The sequence below is a fragment of the Bubalus bubalis genome, chromosome 7, assembly GCF_019923935.1.
Source record: "Bubalus bubalis isolate 160015118507 breed Murrah chromosome 7, NDDB_SH_1, whole genome shotgun sequence".
Lineage (NCBI taxonomy): Eukaryota > Metazoa > Chordata > Mammalia > Artiodactyla > Bovidae > Bubalus > Bubalus bubalis.
In genome coordinates, this window is record NC_059163.1 from 72,013,141 (window position 1) to 72,029,269 (window position 16,129).

The following is a 16,129-nucleotide window of genomic DNA, read 5'->3' on the forward strand; positions in this document are numbered from 1 at the left end:
AGCTGTTTGTGCACTTCAAGAGCCTCGCCCCTTTCACTTGGGGCTTGAGCACAATTGCACTGGCCTAATTAACTCATTTTCTTTTCGGTCCAAAGTGGAAGCCGCGGCACAGGAATGCAAATCAAACACAAACCCGCTTTGGGCGCCGATACTCTGGACAATTAAAACAAAGAGCTCGGCGGCGGCGGTGCCAGCCGGGCACAAAACCCCCGGGAAGCATCCAGAACGTGCCGCGAACCAGCTGGCAGGGTGCGGCACAACCCGGGCTGAAACTGTGCAGGCAGGGAGGCGACCCCGCCCCTGCAGGTGGACAGGTGGAGGTTGGCAGGGGTCAAAATCCACCCTTAAAGACTGGAAGCTGCGCCGCTGCGAGGCGCGACTCCAGGGGGCACACTCGCCCTGCGCCGGGAGGGAATGGCGCCCTCGCCAAAAAAGCCACCAAACAAAAATCCACTGCACGGGCGGGAACTGGGCTGCGCGACCCGCCGCAGGAGTGGGTGGGAGAGACGGGATGTGCAGGAGAGAGAATGAGAAGAGGAAGGGGAGAGAGGAAGCGGATTGGGAGAGAAGGGAGAAAGTGGGGGAAAAAAGCAGGGGGAGGTTAGGAAGAGAGAGAAAAGAGTGAGAGAATTGGAGAGAGGGGAAAATGGGAAACGGAGGGAGGGGAGAGGGATCGCGGAGAGAAAGAGTGCGGAAGGCGGGCGGCGGGGGGCGGGGGGGGGGAGGTGGTTGGGGAGAAAAGGAAAGAAAGGCAAAGCGGAGCGGGCCGGGAACTGGGGGTGGCGGTCAGGGGGCGGGGCTGGGGTCGGTCCCCACCTGCGTGGGCGCGGGCTGCCCCCTGGGGTGGATGCCCGGGGGCCGCAGGGAGCGGCCGGGAGGCGGGCTGGGCCGGGAGCGGAGGGGAGGGAGGGAACGTGGACTGAGAGGCGGGGAGGAGCCGGCGCTCGTCTGGGGCTGCGGGGGCGGCGACGGCGGGAGCGGCAGTGGAGGCGGCGGCGGGTCCGGCGGCAGGTGGCCCCGCGCGCGGCGGCCGCCCGGCCGGGGGCGGGCGGGAAGGTGGCGCCTCGGGCGGGGGCCGGTCCCTGCACCAGGTGACCTGTTCCGGCCCGGATCCGGGCGGCCTCGCCATGCAGCGGCGCGGCGCGGGGCTCGGGTGGCTACGGCGGCGGCAGCAGCAGCCCTCGTCGCCCGCGGTCGGCCCCCGGGCCGCAGCTATGGCACCCCCGAGCGGCGGCGTCCCCCCGGGCCTCGGCGGGCGCCCTGCCTGCGCGCTGCTCCTGCTCTGCTACCTGGTGAGCGCCGGACCCTGCCCGGGTCCTCCCCTCCGCGCGGGGCCCCGGGGACGCGGGTGGGGACGACCAGGGACCTCCGCCTCGCGGGCGGGTACGGCGCGGCTAGTTTTGTCTCTTCCTTGCCGCCGCATCCCGGGCGCTCCCGGCACCTGGGATGGGTACCCGGGGCGTGGAGAGGGGTGCGTGGACCGGACTTGCGGCGCTGCACTCTCGCCGGGATCCGTTCCTCTTCCTCCGAGACCCGCTCTAGACCCGAGTCAGGTTCCTCTGGAGACCCGGTCCTGTTCCCCACTTCACCTGGGAGCCTCGCTCCCAGCGTCTCCTCCCTCCCTGCAGCGCACGGCTCTCCATCCCCCTCCCCGCCAGTCCTGGGCTTCCCTGACAGTCTTCTCGCGGCTCCTTTCCTTCCCGTACCCAACTTCGCCTCTTGCTCTCCGCCAAAGCCACCCGCCTCGACCCTCCTTTTAGTTTCCACCCGGTCTTCATGGCCCGGACCGTTTTGTGCGGACGCACCGGGCGAGGAGCCTAGTATTTCCAGCGCTCTTCAACTCCTCCATGATCACTCCTGCCAAGTTGCGGATGCCAGAAAGAAATCTAGTTCTTTGTAACACGCTACCGCCAGAGTGGAGACTTCAGCTGCGTCTTGAGCATTATTTCAGAGAACACACTCGGCTCATGCATGTTCCGTTTACAATTTGCACACTTCTTGGCTTCTGCTTTAGTCATCAACTAAATGGCAGTAACCTATTATTTAAAACCAACTCATTTAAAATACCAGAGTAATTTAGACCCTTAGAACAAGGTGGGGAAATATTCCTCAATTCCTTCGATAGCTTTCTTTCTTCTGCTTTGAATTCTCCTAAACAATAGTAAATTTGCAGGAGGGAACACCCTTTCTGTCCAGCCAGCCTACCTTATGTTCCAGGATCCTGCTGAAATCTTGGGTTATCTTGCCATATATTACTGTAAATAAATGAAATGGAAAATGCTGAATCATGAAACTGATGTAATAGGAAATTCCCAGAATACTAAAAAGAAAAAAAAATGAGCAGTGTCATTGTCCAGAATTATTTTCATTTATGTGGCATTGTCATTATTCGGAGACTTTTTTTTTGGAGGATAAAACTGCTTAAGAACTGGCAGGAATTAGAATTTGATTCCAGAGAAACTTGCCACCCAGCCCAAGTTTCTTTTGATACTCTTTACTTCTTGGCTGTTTCACTCCCTGAAGCAAGAGGATGTAAGAATGCAAGTTGTAATTCTGCTTTAGTATCTACCTGTTGAGCAGCCCATGTTTTCCCTCATATTATAAAATAAGCCAGTACCAGGTTTTGTGGTTGGCTTTAGTTCATGTTTTTATAAGAAGTTGTCAGTTGACATGAATGATTTTTTTCACCCAGGAGATATTATTATTTAATATTTATGCCACAGGGTTATAGCACACAGGCTCATAAATAAAACTGCCATAACAAATGACAGGGTTTCAGTGTACACAGATGATTCCCGTCCACAATGCACTGGTTACCCACAGAGGCAGAAATGATGTAGTAGAGCACTGTGTGAAACATTAATGGACGAGCCATCAGGAAAGTTCCACGTGGAAATCCCAAGACCTGGCAAGGAGAGACTGCTTCTTGACAGTTACAAGAAATTAAAAAAAAAAATGAGAGCAGTAAAAGCCTAAGTGGTCCACAGGAACAGAGACAGATGATGGAGCAAGTGTAAAAGTTCTCTATGGACCAAGGGGGATTTGAAAGAACTGATCACAGAGAGGAGAAAAATGATGTTATGAACAGACTATGGTGAGTTAGTGAAGTGGTAAGGTAGGGCTCCAAAAAGAAAGATTATAGAAAATACTGTAAGGTGGAAAATAACTAGAGCATGGATGAATGTCTTGGCAGACAAAGAAGGAATGAATTTTGGAATTATCATGGAAAGAGAAATGTCAGTGCTTCCTGACTGTGTGTGCTTCCTTCAGATGAGCTTCAGATATGCTACTGTAAAAGAAAAATGATTTGGATAAACAAGAAAGCCATTTTGCAACTGAATGAGAAAGTTTTGCAAAACCCAGAGAAGCAAAAGTGTGACTTGGAAGGTGGGCTTAACCTTTTGTTCTAAAGGTCTAGCCAGTGGCTAGAGATTTTGCTCTAGAGGTTTTGTGCTACCAGAGAAACTGCTGAAAGGTAACCCCTCTTGACCTTGGAGAAATTCAATTGCAAATTGGGGAAAATGTAAAACAGCTGCATGAAAAACATGAAACAACTGAGAAAATGCATAATTGTGTGCATCTTGTATATCTAGGGATGATTCGTAGAGAAAGTGATTGGTCAGGACAGAGAGGTGGACAGGTGGAGGGTAGAGAGCAGAATAGCTAAGCAGAACCTCAGAAATATGTAGACACTGGAGGAAGAAAGCTATCCCATAATTTGGAAACCTAAATAATAATAGTAATACTACCACTGCTAGTAATTTGCATTGTGATAGGTTATTTATATGCATTATCCAATTATCTTAACAGTAACCATTATCTTAACAGTAACCTTGTGAGGTAGGAGTTAGTATGATCCCTATTTAGATGAGTTAACTGAGGCTCAGAGAGATTATGTTAGTTGCCCTGGGACACACAGTTAGTCCAAGGTGGAAACCCAAGTCTGTCTCCTTCCAGAGCCCCAGTTCTAGCCATTGGCTTCTAGCTTATTGCCTTCTGGATTTTGCTGCTTGAAACCCATTCCCCTCATTCATAGATGTACGGCCCATTAGTAAAGTCTCAAAATTAGCAGCTACTGTGAGATGGGCCAGGATGTGAGGTCATGTCTAAAGTAGCTTAAAATATACAAAGCAGGAAGCCCAGCCACAGAGTAGAAGCAGAATGCTAAAGAGAAAAAAAAAAAAAAAAGGTAAAGTCAGGAGATATTTGCCACCACAGTGGAGAGGTAAAGGATGGGGTCCTTGTACAGCCCAGAGGCAGCTGGCCGAGTTCAGCACTTGAGTCTGTATGAACATGTGCCCATGAGTATAGCCAAGTGTGCCTTGGAATGTATTCCAAAGACAAACTGTCGGTGATCTGGGGACTGATTCCTCTTTTGTGTCATCCTTACCTACATGCTTGCTCACAAGGGCTGAAGGTTCAGAGTGGCTTTCTAAACAAATGCCTTTAAGTTCCTGCCCTCACGGGGGACATGCTTCCTGGAGCCAGGGTCCTGAGGTGATGGGCACATTCCTCTTCCACTGGCTGGGACAGAATAACCTTCAGGAGCAGCCCAAGAACAGTGCTGTGACTGTAGCTAGGATACTGCCAAAGCATGAATAATTGTGACGAGGCCTGAAAGATAAGTCACGGAACGATGCCAAGCAGATTTCTGAAAAGATGATCCCTGGTTCCAGCAGCTGCCAAAAAAATTCTGAGGTCGCCAAAGGTCAAGATGCAGAGAGCCTCCTCAGAGAGGCTGAGGCCCTTGAAAACAAAAGGTAATGGAAACCGCTTCCACTGGGGTCACAGGTGCTGACTGGTGTGGTCCATAGAGGTCTTGCTCAGCCTCACAGAGCCCCTTGCCAGTCCCGGTCATCATTAACTCTTACCTTCCTCCAGACGTGACTAGAATGGCCTGAGGCTGCCCAGCCCCGTCTGTGACAGTGGCACTTGGAGAAGGCAGTTCTGTCTGTTCTGAACTCTAGTCTCGAATGTATAATTGTTTTTCTTAAATGGGAAAACAAATCTCACAGCGGCTGGTATTGGTGTCATCTGTAGAGCTGAAATATTCCGAGTGGACATTTGCGCTTGTGAGACAACCAGAGGACAAAGAAACAAAAGTGCATTAGCGTCACAGATGTATGTGGGGCTCATTAGCAGACAGAGCCTGTGACAGAGTCTGGTACAGAATTCTCCGTAAGCAGCCACAGACCGTCAGTTATCCCTTTAGAAGTATTCATTAATTCCTTGCTTTGTGTAACACAGGACCTAGGAAGTTCAAAACAAGGTATAGAGGCCCTCAATTATCCAGTTTGTGCAAGTAATTATGCATGTCTGAAATGCACAGACCATCCTCAAACTTCGCATCAGCCAATAGCTTCCGCATGCCTCCCAACCACAGCCCCTGAAAGCTCCCAAATGGTAGTGTTTGCCTCCTGCTTTCTTTTCCTTCTGGTTGCCTGTTGGCAACCGTGTAGGAGCCACTAGTTGGCTGAATGAAGCAGCTGGAGGGAAGGTAGAAGAGAAGGTGTAAAAAACCCAGGCAATTTATGGAGAAGATGGATAGAGTGGAGTAGACCATAAATGGCCTGAAGCACGGAGAAGGCAATGGCACCCCACTCCAGTACTCTTGCCTGGAAAATCCCATGGACGGAGGAGCCTGGTGGGCTACAGTCCATGGGGTCGCTAAGAGTCGGACACGACTGAGTGACTTCACTTTCACTTTTCACTTTCATGCATTGGAGAAGGAAATGGCAACCCCCTCCAGTGTTCTTGCCTGGAGAATCCCAGGGACGGGGGAGCGTGGTGGGCTGCCGTCTATGGGGTCGCACAGAGTCGGACACGACTGAAGTGACGCAGCAGCAGCAGCAGCAGCCTGAAGCAAATTCAGTTACCCTGTTTATGGCTCATCCCATTCCCTGGGGAAAGGGACTGAGGGCAGGAGGGCATGCAGGATGTGAGGAACTGCTGAGGAGGTTCTGCTTTGGCGGCTTAGTATTGGTTTCCTAGCTTCATCCGAAGAAGGGCTGACCCGGACTGGGGAGTCGGCTCAGTGCAGTGTGTGTGTTTGTGAATAAGATAATGTCTCCCCTCCCCAGACGTAATGCATGCATGGTGATCTGATGGCATTTTAACCTTTCACCCCCCACTTTTAAGATGAGAGTGAGCCAAGTCTCAAGACTATCACACCTGTAACCAGAAGGTGGTGACAGGCATAGAAGTAAGTGAGTGCATTAAAGGCATCATTTTGGGCGTTTCTGTGAGGCAGGAGGCACACCATCACAGGCTTTGGAGTCAGCAGCTATGGATTTGAATTTTGGTTCTGCTTTTTAGTAGCTGGTTGCTCTTGGGTGAGCTATTTACCCCCTCTGAATCCATTCTGTTTCCTCTTCTGTTAACTGTAATGCTGTGTCCCTCATGGAGCTGCTGTGAGGTTAGAGGGGAGACCTTCTGTGCAACTTAGTGTGAGAGGATGAGGTTAGAAGTGAATGAGAAGACTAAACTGCGTTTGTCCCAGTGTCCAGCTCATAGTAGGTACTCAGTGAAATGAAACTGAACCAACCTCTTTTACCCTCCTGTAATGTGTGTTAGAAAGAAATAGCATATCAAACAATATTAAATGGGAGAGAGGAGTATTAGGTCAGCAAGGAGTATTGATCAGTATTGTGATGGCCTTTCTCCAGCCAGCTCTGTTTGGGGAAGGCACTTGGGTCAGCCGGGAAATGTTTCCCTAGGCTTGTCTTAACCTTGAAGTCCAAGTTGACGTCATCGTTCATTCTGCTTAATGGCATGCTTTGTTGACATAAACAGAATTTTTGCTTATTTCTAGTTGGCACAAGTCATAAACAAGGGCCTTCTAAGTCAATGCAGTTGCTTTTTTGACCTAGGGAAAGTTTGATCCAGCCAGTTTGGAGAGAGGGTGCTCAAGAGCCAAGGTTTTCCTAAGAGCCCATGGGGTAGAATAAACAGGGATGAGAAAAACGGTCAAGTGTTGTTTACAATCAGATATATTCATGTGCATGTGTAAGTGTAAATGAATTTTCCACAGCGAGGTGTAAAGCGAGGTGTAAAGACGAGTTAAGATTTTCTAATCTCTCTGCCCCTTCCTTAACTAATAAGTGGATCATATAGAGAGAAGAACCAAGTTTTCTCAGCTCTTTGGAACAAGCGAAGGTTATTTGAATAGAGTTTCCTCTTACTGATTTTTAAAGGAATGAGATGCACTCATCCTAAAAAAAGTTTAGGTGGCTTTGATAGATTTTTTTGTTCATCCAAAAGATATATAAGTTCATCTATTTCTTGATTCTCAGGCTGAATGAAATGCAGTTAGGTTTCCAATTTGGGGTCTATTACTAGGAACACACATGAATGACCCATTTCTTTCTTTCTTTTTTTAAAAATTACAAAACACACATAATTAGACAAAGACAAAGGAATCTATGTTTTGTGACTCTGTGGACTGTTGTCAAGTTTGACTTTGATTAGGGCTTCCTTCTGGTATAAACAGATGTTTCAGGGCTTGAGCCCAGCTCCATTGTGTGCGGGTGGAAGGTGGATGTGGCTGCCTAAATGATCATTTGAGGGGCACAGCAGTGTCCTTTACACCCCAACTATGCTGCTTATGAGCTGCAGGGCATTTGGCCTTGTTTTTAAGGCATGATCTCCCCCAAGCTTACATAGAAATGCAGATATATGACGTTAGTGCAGTATTTTTTTTCCTTATCCCATTAACATGGATGAACTTGCCAGATGAGAAGGAGTCCAACAGAGGCTAGAGGGACAGGAAATCTAAAACTTTTTAATTTGTATTTTTGGTATGTAAAAATGGAAAAGTTCTAGACTGTAGGGCAGTTGTTTGAAAGATATGGGAGAAGTCCACCCCAAAGGAACATGATGAGTGCTGGAGTGCCACCTTCTCTGACCTCACTCACAGTCCCCCAGGTCAGCTCTAACACCCAGGGGCCCGGTCAGATGCCAGAGGTTAAGGGCTCTTTGGAAGGAGATTAATGAGGCTGGATGGAAAACATGGAAGGAAGTGCCAATCCACCTCCATGACCAAAGAACTTGTGGATGTCAGGAAAGGGTGGGGGGAACTCAAGATTGGATCTAGTCCTTTGATATATATGCAGCAGCCTCCGGGACTGTGGGGCAGTTGATCCGAGTTGGACCATTGAGGCTTCTGGCAAAAATGCCCATGTCTGGTACTTTATTTCATCAAGAAACACTTAGCCAAACTCTATATGTGCTGAGCTCTGTCTTAGAAGCCGGCACATAACAATGAATAAGACATGGACTCTGACTTTATAATATCTAAAGAAAGGAATGTTTGGGGTAATTTTTAGCTTATGTTAATGCAACCTGGCATGTGAAAATACCTATGAAGGTTGGACACGTGTCATGCCCGTAGCTGAAACTCTTCAAGTTAATTGCCTTATTCTCCTGGCAGAAAATAGCTCATAACCACACACATGACTTGAGCCAGGAAATCAGCTTCAGCTTAATCAATATTTAGAGTGTGATGTGTCACTAATCGGTGTTGGTTTTGTACATAACAGAGGTAGCCACGACTCATGGCATAGCAGCTGCCCACTGGGTCTGCTCCAACTCACAAGATGCCAGCTGCCTACATCACATAGGTGCCCACAAGACTGAAGACTGTAACACTTTCTTGGGGGATTTAAACCATGGTCTTCAAACCACTAAAGTGACTCTGAGGTCCTCTTTGGGGCCAGCACATCCCCATCATATTAAGAATATTGCCCTATCCCTGACGTTGCTCTTCTCTTGTTCCCCAGATGACACTCATACTTCTCAAATCATCTGTGTCAGTCCATGAAATTCTATCTTTTCTCAGCCTAGCTCCAACTTCTCATCTTAGATTTTTAGTGAAAGAAACATGAGCAAGATGTCAATATGCCCACAAGAGACCCTTGGCAAAATAACAAATCAAACCTCATCAATCACACATATAGGAAAATGATGCCTGATTGGGTTATTCATCTCATCTCTCCTATGTGATTATTCCTTTAAAAAGTGTATCTCTGTGTTCTTTAAAACTCTAACACTTTAAGTGGTCTTTGTTGATTATTGTATGATCTTGTCATCTTTCCAAATGGCTGTAATTCAAAATAATGACATGAGAACACATTTTCATAAAAATGACAGTATCTAATGATACAAAAACTTTATCTAGAGTAAAGGCTTGACAATCTACAACAGTGATCTGCAAGCTGTGGCCCCTGGGCCAGTCTGGCCTGCTGCCTTTTTCTGTAAACAAGATTGCAGTGGACAACAGCCATGCTCACTGGCTTGTGTGTTGTCAGTGGCTGCTTTCTTGATAATGCACTAGGTGAACATTGAGTGGCAGAGAAACCCTAAAGAATTACCATATGGTCCTTTTTTACAGGAAATGTCTCTGACTTCAAATCTAGAGTAGTACTATTGGGTAGAAATATCACGTGAGCCACAAATCCGAGCCATATAATCACATTTTAGTAATGCATTTTATATGACTCACTTATTACAACATGAAATCAGTGTAAAAATTATTAATGAGATTTTTTCATCCTTTTTTGTCTTCAGTCTTTGAAATCCATTGTATCTTTTACATTTATAACACATCTCAGTTTAAGTGCTTAGTATGATTTGTGGCTACTGTATCAGATAGCATACATCCAGAACCTGTCAACCTGGAATATACTTTTACTTCACTTGAGACTCTGAAGCCAGTGAGAATAAAATGATCTTCAAATGAGTATATGGAGGTTTCCTTAAAAACAGAATTTCAAGGGAAGGTCCTTGAGAGAATACCCCATACCTTCTTCATTCTCCTCTGTCACCACCCATCTCCACGATGAGGAGCCTGGGGTGTGGAAAGTTGTGTGTTACCAAGGAAAAGTGAAACTATATTTAACCCAATACTGCACTTACTAACACAGAAAAGTGGGCTGGGGCATTTTTAGCAATAGGATGTAAACTAATGAACATTATTATTAACTGCACTTCCCAAATGAAATGTAAGGAAATCAGACAGCTCTGTTTAAAAGAGGTTTTTACCGGAGTTCCTAGCATCAGCAATAAAAATGCGATTTAAAGAATCTACCATATGACCCAGCAATCCCACCACTGGGCATGTACCCTGAGAATACTGTAATCGAAAGAGATGCATGTGCCCCAGTGTTTGTTGCAGCACTTATTACAATAACTAGAGCATGGAAGTCGCCTAAATGTCCATCAACAGATGAATGGATATGGAAATTGTGGTACATATATACAGTGGAATGTTACTCAGCTTTAAAGAAAATGCATTTGGGTCAGTCCTAACGAGGTGAATGAATCTAGAGCCTATTGTACAGAGTGATGTAAGTCAGAAAGAGAAAGACAAATATTGTATATTAATGCATGTGTATGGAGTCTATAAAGATGGTACTGATGAACCTATTTGCCAGGCAGCAATGGAGATGCAGGCATAGAGAGCAGACTTGTGGACACAGTGTAGGAGGGAGAGGATAGGATGAACTGAGAGAGTAGCATGGAGACATACTCATTACCATATGTAAAATAGACAGCCAGTGGGAATTTGCTGTGTGACACAGGGAGGTCAACCTAGTGCTCTGTGACAACCTAGAGGAGTGGGATTGGGTGGGAGATGGGAGGGAGGTTCACGAGGGAGGGGATATATGTATACCTGGGGCTGACTCATTGATGTATGGTAGAAACCAGTACAATATTGTAAAGCAATACCTTCCAATAAAAAAATTTTTTTAAGTGATTTATAAAAAAAATTGAAGTGGAGAACAGGGCCTGGGTTAAGTGTTAAAGTATATGTAAAAAGAATGAGGAAGAAGTTTTAAGTCATTCTCTGAGAAGGGACACAATTATATTTAACAAGCCACAGTATATCCTGGATTCTGCTCCCTATTGTATCATTAAATAAGGAAATGTCTCCTTCCAGGGAGCTGAGGAAGGGAAGCCCCAGGGATTGGGGGAGTGGGCATTTGGACTGGGGAGTGTTATTCACTCATGCTCACCACTCTGGTCCAGCTTCCATTAGCACTGGCCGCCCCTGGCTTCAGCTAAACTCTGCTGGGGCTTAACAGCTCGATTCAGATCTTAACAAGGGGGCCACATCTTGGCACATCTGGCCAAGTGAATAAACCCTCACTTGTTTAAATGCTGGCTGTATCTCCCTTCATACAAAAGCAGAATTCAGCCTGGAGTTCTCAGGGAGCAGTGAAATGGCAAATCTCTGGTCTCGTGGTGTGTGCTGTGCCATGGAGAACCTCAGGGTGGGTGTGAAGAGAAAGAGCTGCTGAGTGTCTGGGCTGACTCGGCTAAGCCTCCAGTTGTGGGATCTTGGAGAACGTCCCCTCCGGCTTGCCGTTTCCTTGTCTGAAAAATGGGGTGAGCTGATTTATCACCAAGGATTCATCTGCTCTAATATTCTCTACTTATACGATGATTTTAATTTTTATTCCCCCTCTTGTAATTTGGAGGTCTACATGATAACATAAAATAGTTAAACTTCATCTTGCAGGAGCGGGCAGTGTGGACTGAACCCACCTCTTGAGGTGTTTCTTCCCACAGGTTTCCCATGTGGCCAGTTCATCTAACATTCCTCTGCCTTTTGAAGAAGCTGCATTTTCCATTTTCATCTTTTAGAATGGTTGTTTTTTCCCCCACCCCTAAACCCTGACTTTTATGGGAGAAATATTCATGTGGCACAAAATTCGAAAGATAAGTAAAGGCCGACAGTGCAGGTCTCCCTTGTCCCCTCTCTCCTGGTCACCTGGCCCTTCTCCACGTGAGCAACCAGTGCCATGTGTGCTGAAACAAAAGTGTGTATATTTTTTCCTTTTTTTAAAAGTCAAGTTGCACTTCTGAATTTGCTTAAAAACAAACAAACAAACAACTGGAGATCATCCCATTATCTGCAGGAAATCTTCCTGATTTGAATAGGTGTGTAGATCCCCTGGAGAAGGAAATGGAAACCCATTCCAGTACTCTTGCCTGGAAAATCCCATGGATGGAGGAGCCTGGTAGGCTACAGATGGAGGAGCCTGGTAGGCTACAGTCCATGGGGTCGCAAAGAGTCGGACACAACTGAGCGACTTCACTTACTTAGTACTCCAGGAGCAGATGTACTATCATTTATGAAACCAACTTTCTCTTGGTGGACATTTAGGTTTTCCATCTTTTGCAGTTACAAATAGTGCTATAGTGGAAAGTCATACATAGATCAATTTGCACAAATTTGACTATGTATATTTGTAGAAGCAAATCCTAGAAGAATTTAGGGGTCACAGGGTAGGGACATTTACACTTTTGATAGTGCCTGATTTCCGTCCATGGAGGTCATGCCTACAGCAATACATAAGGGCAGGCGTCCCCACTTCGACCAGTGCAATGTACTATTGGGCTTTTTTATCTCTGTGAACCTAGGTTCAAAATGGCATTTCAGTGTAGTATTTTTTTAATTTTTAAAAAATATTTAAAAAAAATTATTTATTTTTTAATTGAGGGATAATTGCTTTACAAAATTTTGTTGATTTCTGTCAAATATCAACATGAATTAAGCATAGGTATATGTATGTTCCTTCCCTCCTGAACGTCCCTCCCATGTCCCTCCCCAACCCACCCCTCTAGGTTGTTACAGAGTCCCTGTTTGGGTTCCCTGAGTCATATAGCAAATTCTCATTGGCTATCTATTTTACATATGGTAATGTAAGTTTCCATGTTACTCTCTCCATACATCTCACCCTCTCCTCATGCCCCTGTGTCCATAAGTCTGTTCTCTATGTCTGTTTCTCCATTGTCAGTGTAGTTTTAATTTCCCTTTTTCTTGCTATAAGTGAGAATTTTTTTATCAATGAATAATATCATTTGCTCATTTTTCTTGATTGCTAGCCTTGTTTCTACTCGACTGTCAGTGCTCTAAAATAGAAACATTACCCCCTTCTTTATTTGCACACATTTGAGTATGAATATTCACTTATTCACAGATTCACAGAGATCAAAAAACCCAACAGTACACTGTACTGGTCGAAGTGGGGACGCCTGCCCTTATGTATTGCTGTGGGCATGATCTCCATGGACGGAAATCAGGCACTATCAAAAGCGTAAATACCCCTACCCTCTGACCCCCAAATTCTTCTAGGATTTGCTTCTACAAATATACATACTCAAACCTTTATCGATTCTTTACTGTCAGTAGAATACAAGTCCACCTTCCTTGGGCTAAAATTTGGTGTTCTCCAGAGCTGGGGTTCTGCTTTTCTTTTCACCCTCATATTCCCATGTCCTTTTGTGTTTTTACCCTGTTCTGTTCTCTGGCCAAATCCAGCTGCTTGCTGGACCCTCGCACAGCCATGTTTCTCTGCCTTCACGCCTCTACTTAAGCTGTTCACAACACTTGTAGTGTTCTCCCTTTGCCTCCCTACCTAAAGAACTCTTCAAAGCCCTGTTGAAAGCCATTTCCGCCACAAAATCTGTCCCAGAGCCCCCAGTCAAAATGACTCTCATTTGATGCTATGTTCCCTTAGGGTTTTGCTTTCAGTTTGACTGGCGCGCTGCCCATGTTCTGTCCCATGTCCCCACTATTTGCAAATGTGATTCCCTGATCCCAGGCTCTGTGTGCTATCCACCTTTGCCCCTCCTACAGAACTGAAGAAAGGGTTCCCTATTTCTTCCTTCTCTGGAGAAGACTACAGTGACCTTTTTCTTTAAAATTGTGGTGAGAATATTCATAACAAAACATTTACTGTTTTAGCCATTTAAAAATGTACAGTTCAATGCCAGTAAGTATATTCACACTGTTGTGTGGCCATCACCACCATCCGTCTCCAGAACTCTTCTCAGCTTGCAGAACTGAAACTCTGTGCTCATTAAAGCACAGTTCCCCATTTCCCCTCCCTGTTGACCCTTGTAAACAACAATCTATTTTCTATCTGTGTGAATCTCACTTCTCTTGGTAACTCATGTAAGTGGAATCAAGCAGTATTCATTCTTTGGTGATTGGCTTATTTCACTTAGCATAATGTCCTTATGGTTTATCTATATTGTCGCGTGTGTCATAATTCCCTTCCTTTTTAAGGCTGAATAATGTTCCATTGTATGTCTGTACCACATTTTGTTTATCTGTCAATCCATCAGTGAACATTTGGGTTGTTTATACCTTTTGAAAATGTTAGTTGCTCAGTCGAGTTCAACTCTTTGTGATCCGATGGACTATAGCCCACCAGGCTCCTCTGTCCATGGGATTTCCTTGGCAAGAATACTGGAGTGAGTTGCCATTTCCTTCTTCAGGGGATCTTCCCAACCCAGGGACCAAACCTGGGTCTCCTGCATTGCAGGCAGATTCTTTACCGTCTGAGCCACGAGGGAAGCTCAGAATACCTACCTTTTTGGTGTTATGAATGATGCTGCTATGAAGCTGGTTGTAAGTCTATGAACATATCTTTTCCAGTCCCTGCTTTCAACTCAGGTATAGACCCAGAAGTGGCATTGTTCAATTATATGGTAATTCTCTGCTTAATTCTTTTAGGGACTGCAGTACTGTTTTCCACAGTGGCTGTACCATTTTACATTCCCGCCAGTAATGCACAAGCGTTCTGATTTCTCTACATGTTCTCCAAAATTTTGTCCTTTGTTTTCTTTCTTTTTTTTAAATAGTAACCATTCCAGTGGGAGTAAAGGGGTCCACGGTAAACTTTTTGCTATTGTGTTTTGGATTGGGAGCTGACTGTGGCTCAGATCATGAACTCCTTATTGCAAAATTCAGACTTAAATTGAAGAAAGTAGGAAAAACCACTAGACCATTCAGGTATGACCTAAATCAAATCCTGAATGATTATACAGTGGAAGTGACAAATAGATTCAAGGGATTAGATCTGATAGAGTGCCTGAAGAACTATGGAGGGAGGTTTGTGACATTATACAGGAGGCAGGGATCAAGACCATTCCCAAGAAAAAGAAATGCAAAAAGGCAAAATGGTTGTCTGAGGAGGCCTTACAAATAGCTGAGAAAAGAAGGGAAGCTAAAGGCAAAGGAGAAAAGGAAAGCTATACCCATTTGAATGCAGAGTTCCAAAGACTAGTAAGGAGAGATAAGAAAGCCTTCTTCAGTGATCAATGCAAAGAAATAGAGGAAAACAATAGAATGGGAAAGACTAGAGATCTCTTCAAGAAAATTAGAGATACCAAGAGAACATACATGTAAAGATGGTCATAATAAAGGGCAGAAATGGTATAGACCTAACAGAAGCAGAAGATATTAAGAGGTGGCAAGAACACACAGAACTATACAAAAAAGATATCTTCATGATCCAGATAACCATCACGGTGTGATCACTTGCCTAGAGCCAGACTGGAAAAGGTCAGTTTTCATTCCAATCCCAAAGAAAGGCAATGCCAAAGAATGTTCAAACTACTGCATAATTGCACTTATCTCACATGCTGGCAAAGTAATGCTCAAAATTTACCAAGCCAGGCTTCAACAGTATGTGAACCATGAACTTCCAGACGTTCAGGCTGGATTTAGAAAAGCCAGGGGAAGCAGAGATCAAATTGCCAACATCCACTGGATCATCGAAAAAGCAAGAGAATTCCAGAAAAACATCTACTGCTTTATTGATTACGCCAAAGCCTTTGACTGTGTGGATCACAACAAACTGTGGAAAACTCTTCAAGAGATGGGAATACCAGACCACCTTACCTGCCTCCTGATAAATCTGTATGCAGGTCAAGAAGCAACAGTTTAAACCAGACATGGAACAACAGACTGGTTCCAAATAGGGAAAGGAGTACGTCAAGGCTGTATATTGTCACCCTGCTTATTTAACTTCTATGCAGAGTACATCATGTGAAATGCCGGGCTGGATGAAGCACCAGCTGGAATCAAGATTGCCAGAAGAAATATCAGTAACCTCAGATATACAGATGACACCATCCTTATGGCAGAAAGCAAAGAAGAACTAAAGAGCCTCTTGATAAAAGTGAAAGAGGAGAGTGAAAAAGTTGGCTTAAAACTCAACATTCAGAAAATGAAGATCATGGCATGTGGTCCCATCACTTCATGGCAAATAGATGAGGAAACAATGGAAACAGTGAGAGACTTTATTTTCTTGGGCTCCAAAATCACTGCAGATGG

The 16,129-nt window shown here is 45.3% G+C and overlaps 1 protein-coding gene across 2 annotated transcripts in view; it reads left to right on the forward strand.

Annotated features, from left to right (window-relative positions):
- The first annotated feature begins 1,078 nt into the window (after nt 1-1,078).
- The window catches only part of SEL1L3 (SEL1L family member 3), a 108,258-nt gene continuing 93,207 nt past the window's right edge, over nt 1,079-16,129 (forward strand). Inside the window, exon 1 of one of the 2 annotated variants that reach the window (XM_025290229.3) lies at nt 1,079-1,292. In XM_025290229.3, the coding sequence (XP_025146014.2) occupies nt 1,128-1,292 (165 nt within the window). In that variant the 5' untranslated portion in view covers nt 1,079-1,127. The remainder of the gene's footprint in view (nt 1,293-16,129) is intronic. The other variant, XM_025290228.3, reaches the window with a different exon arrangement.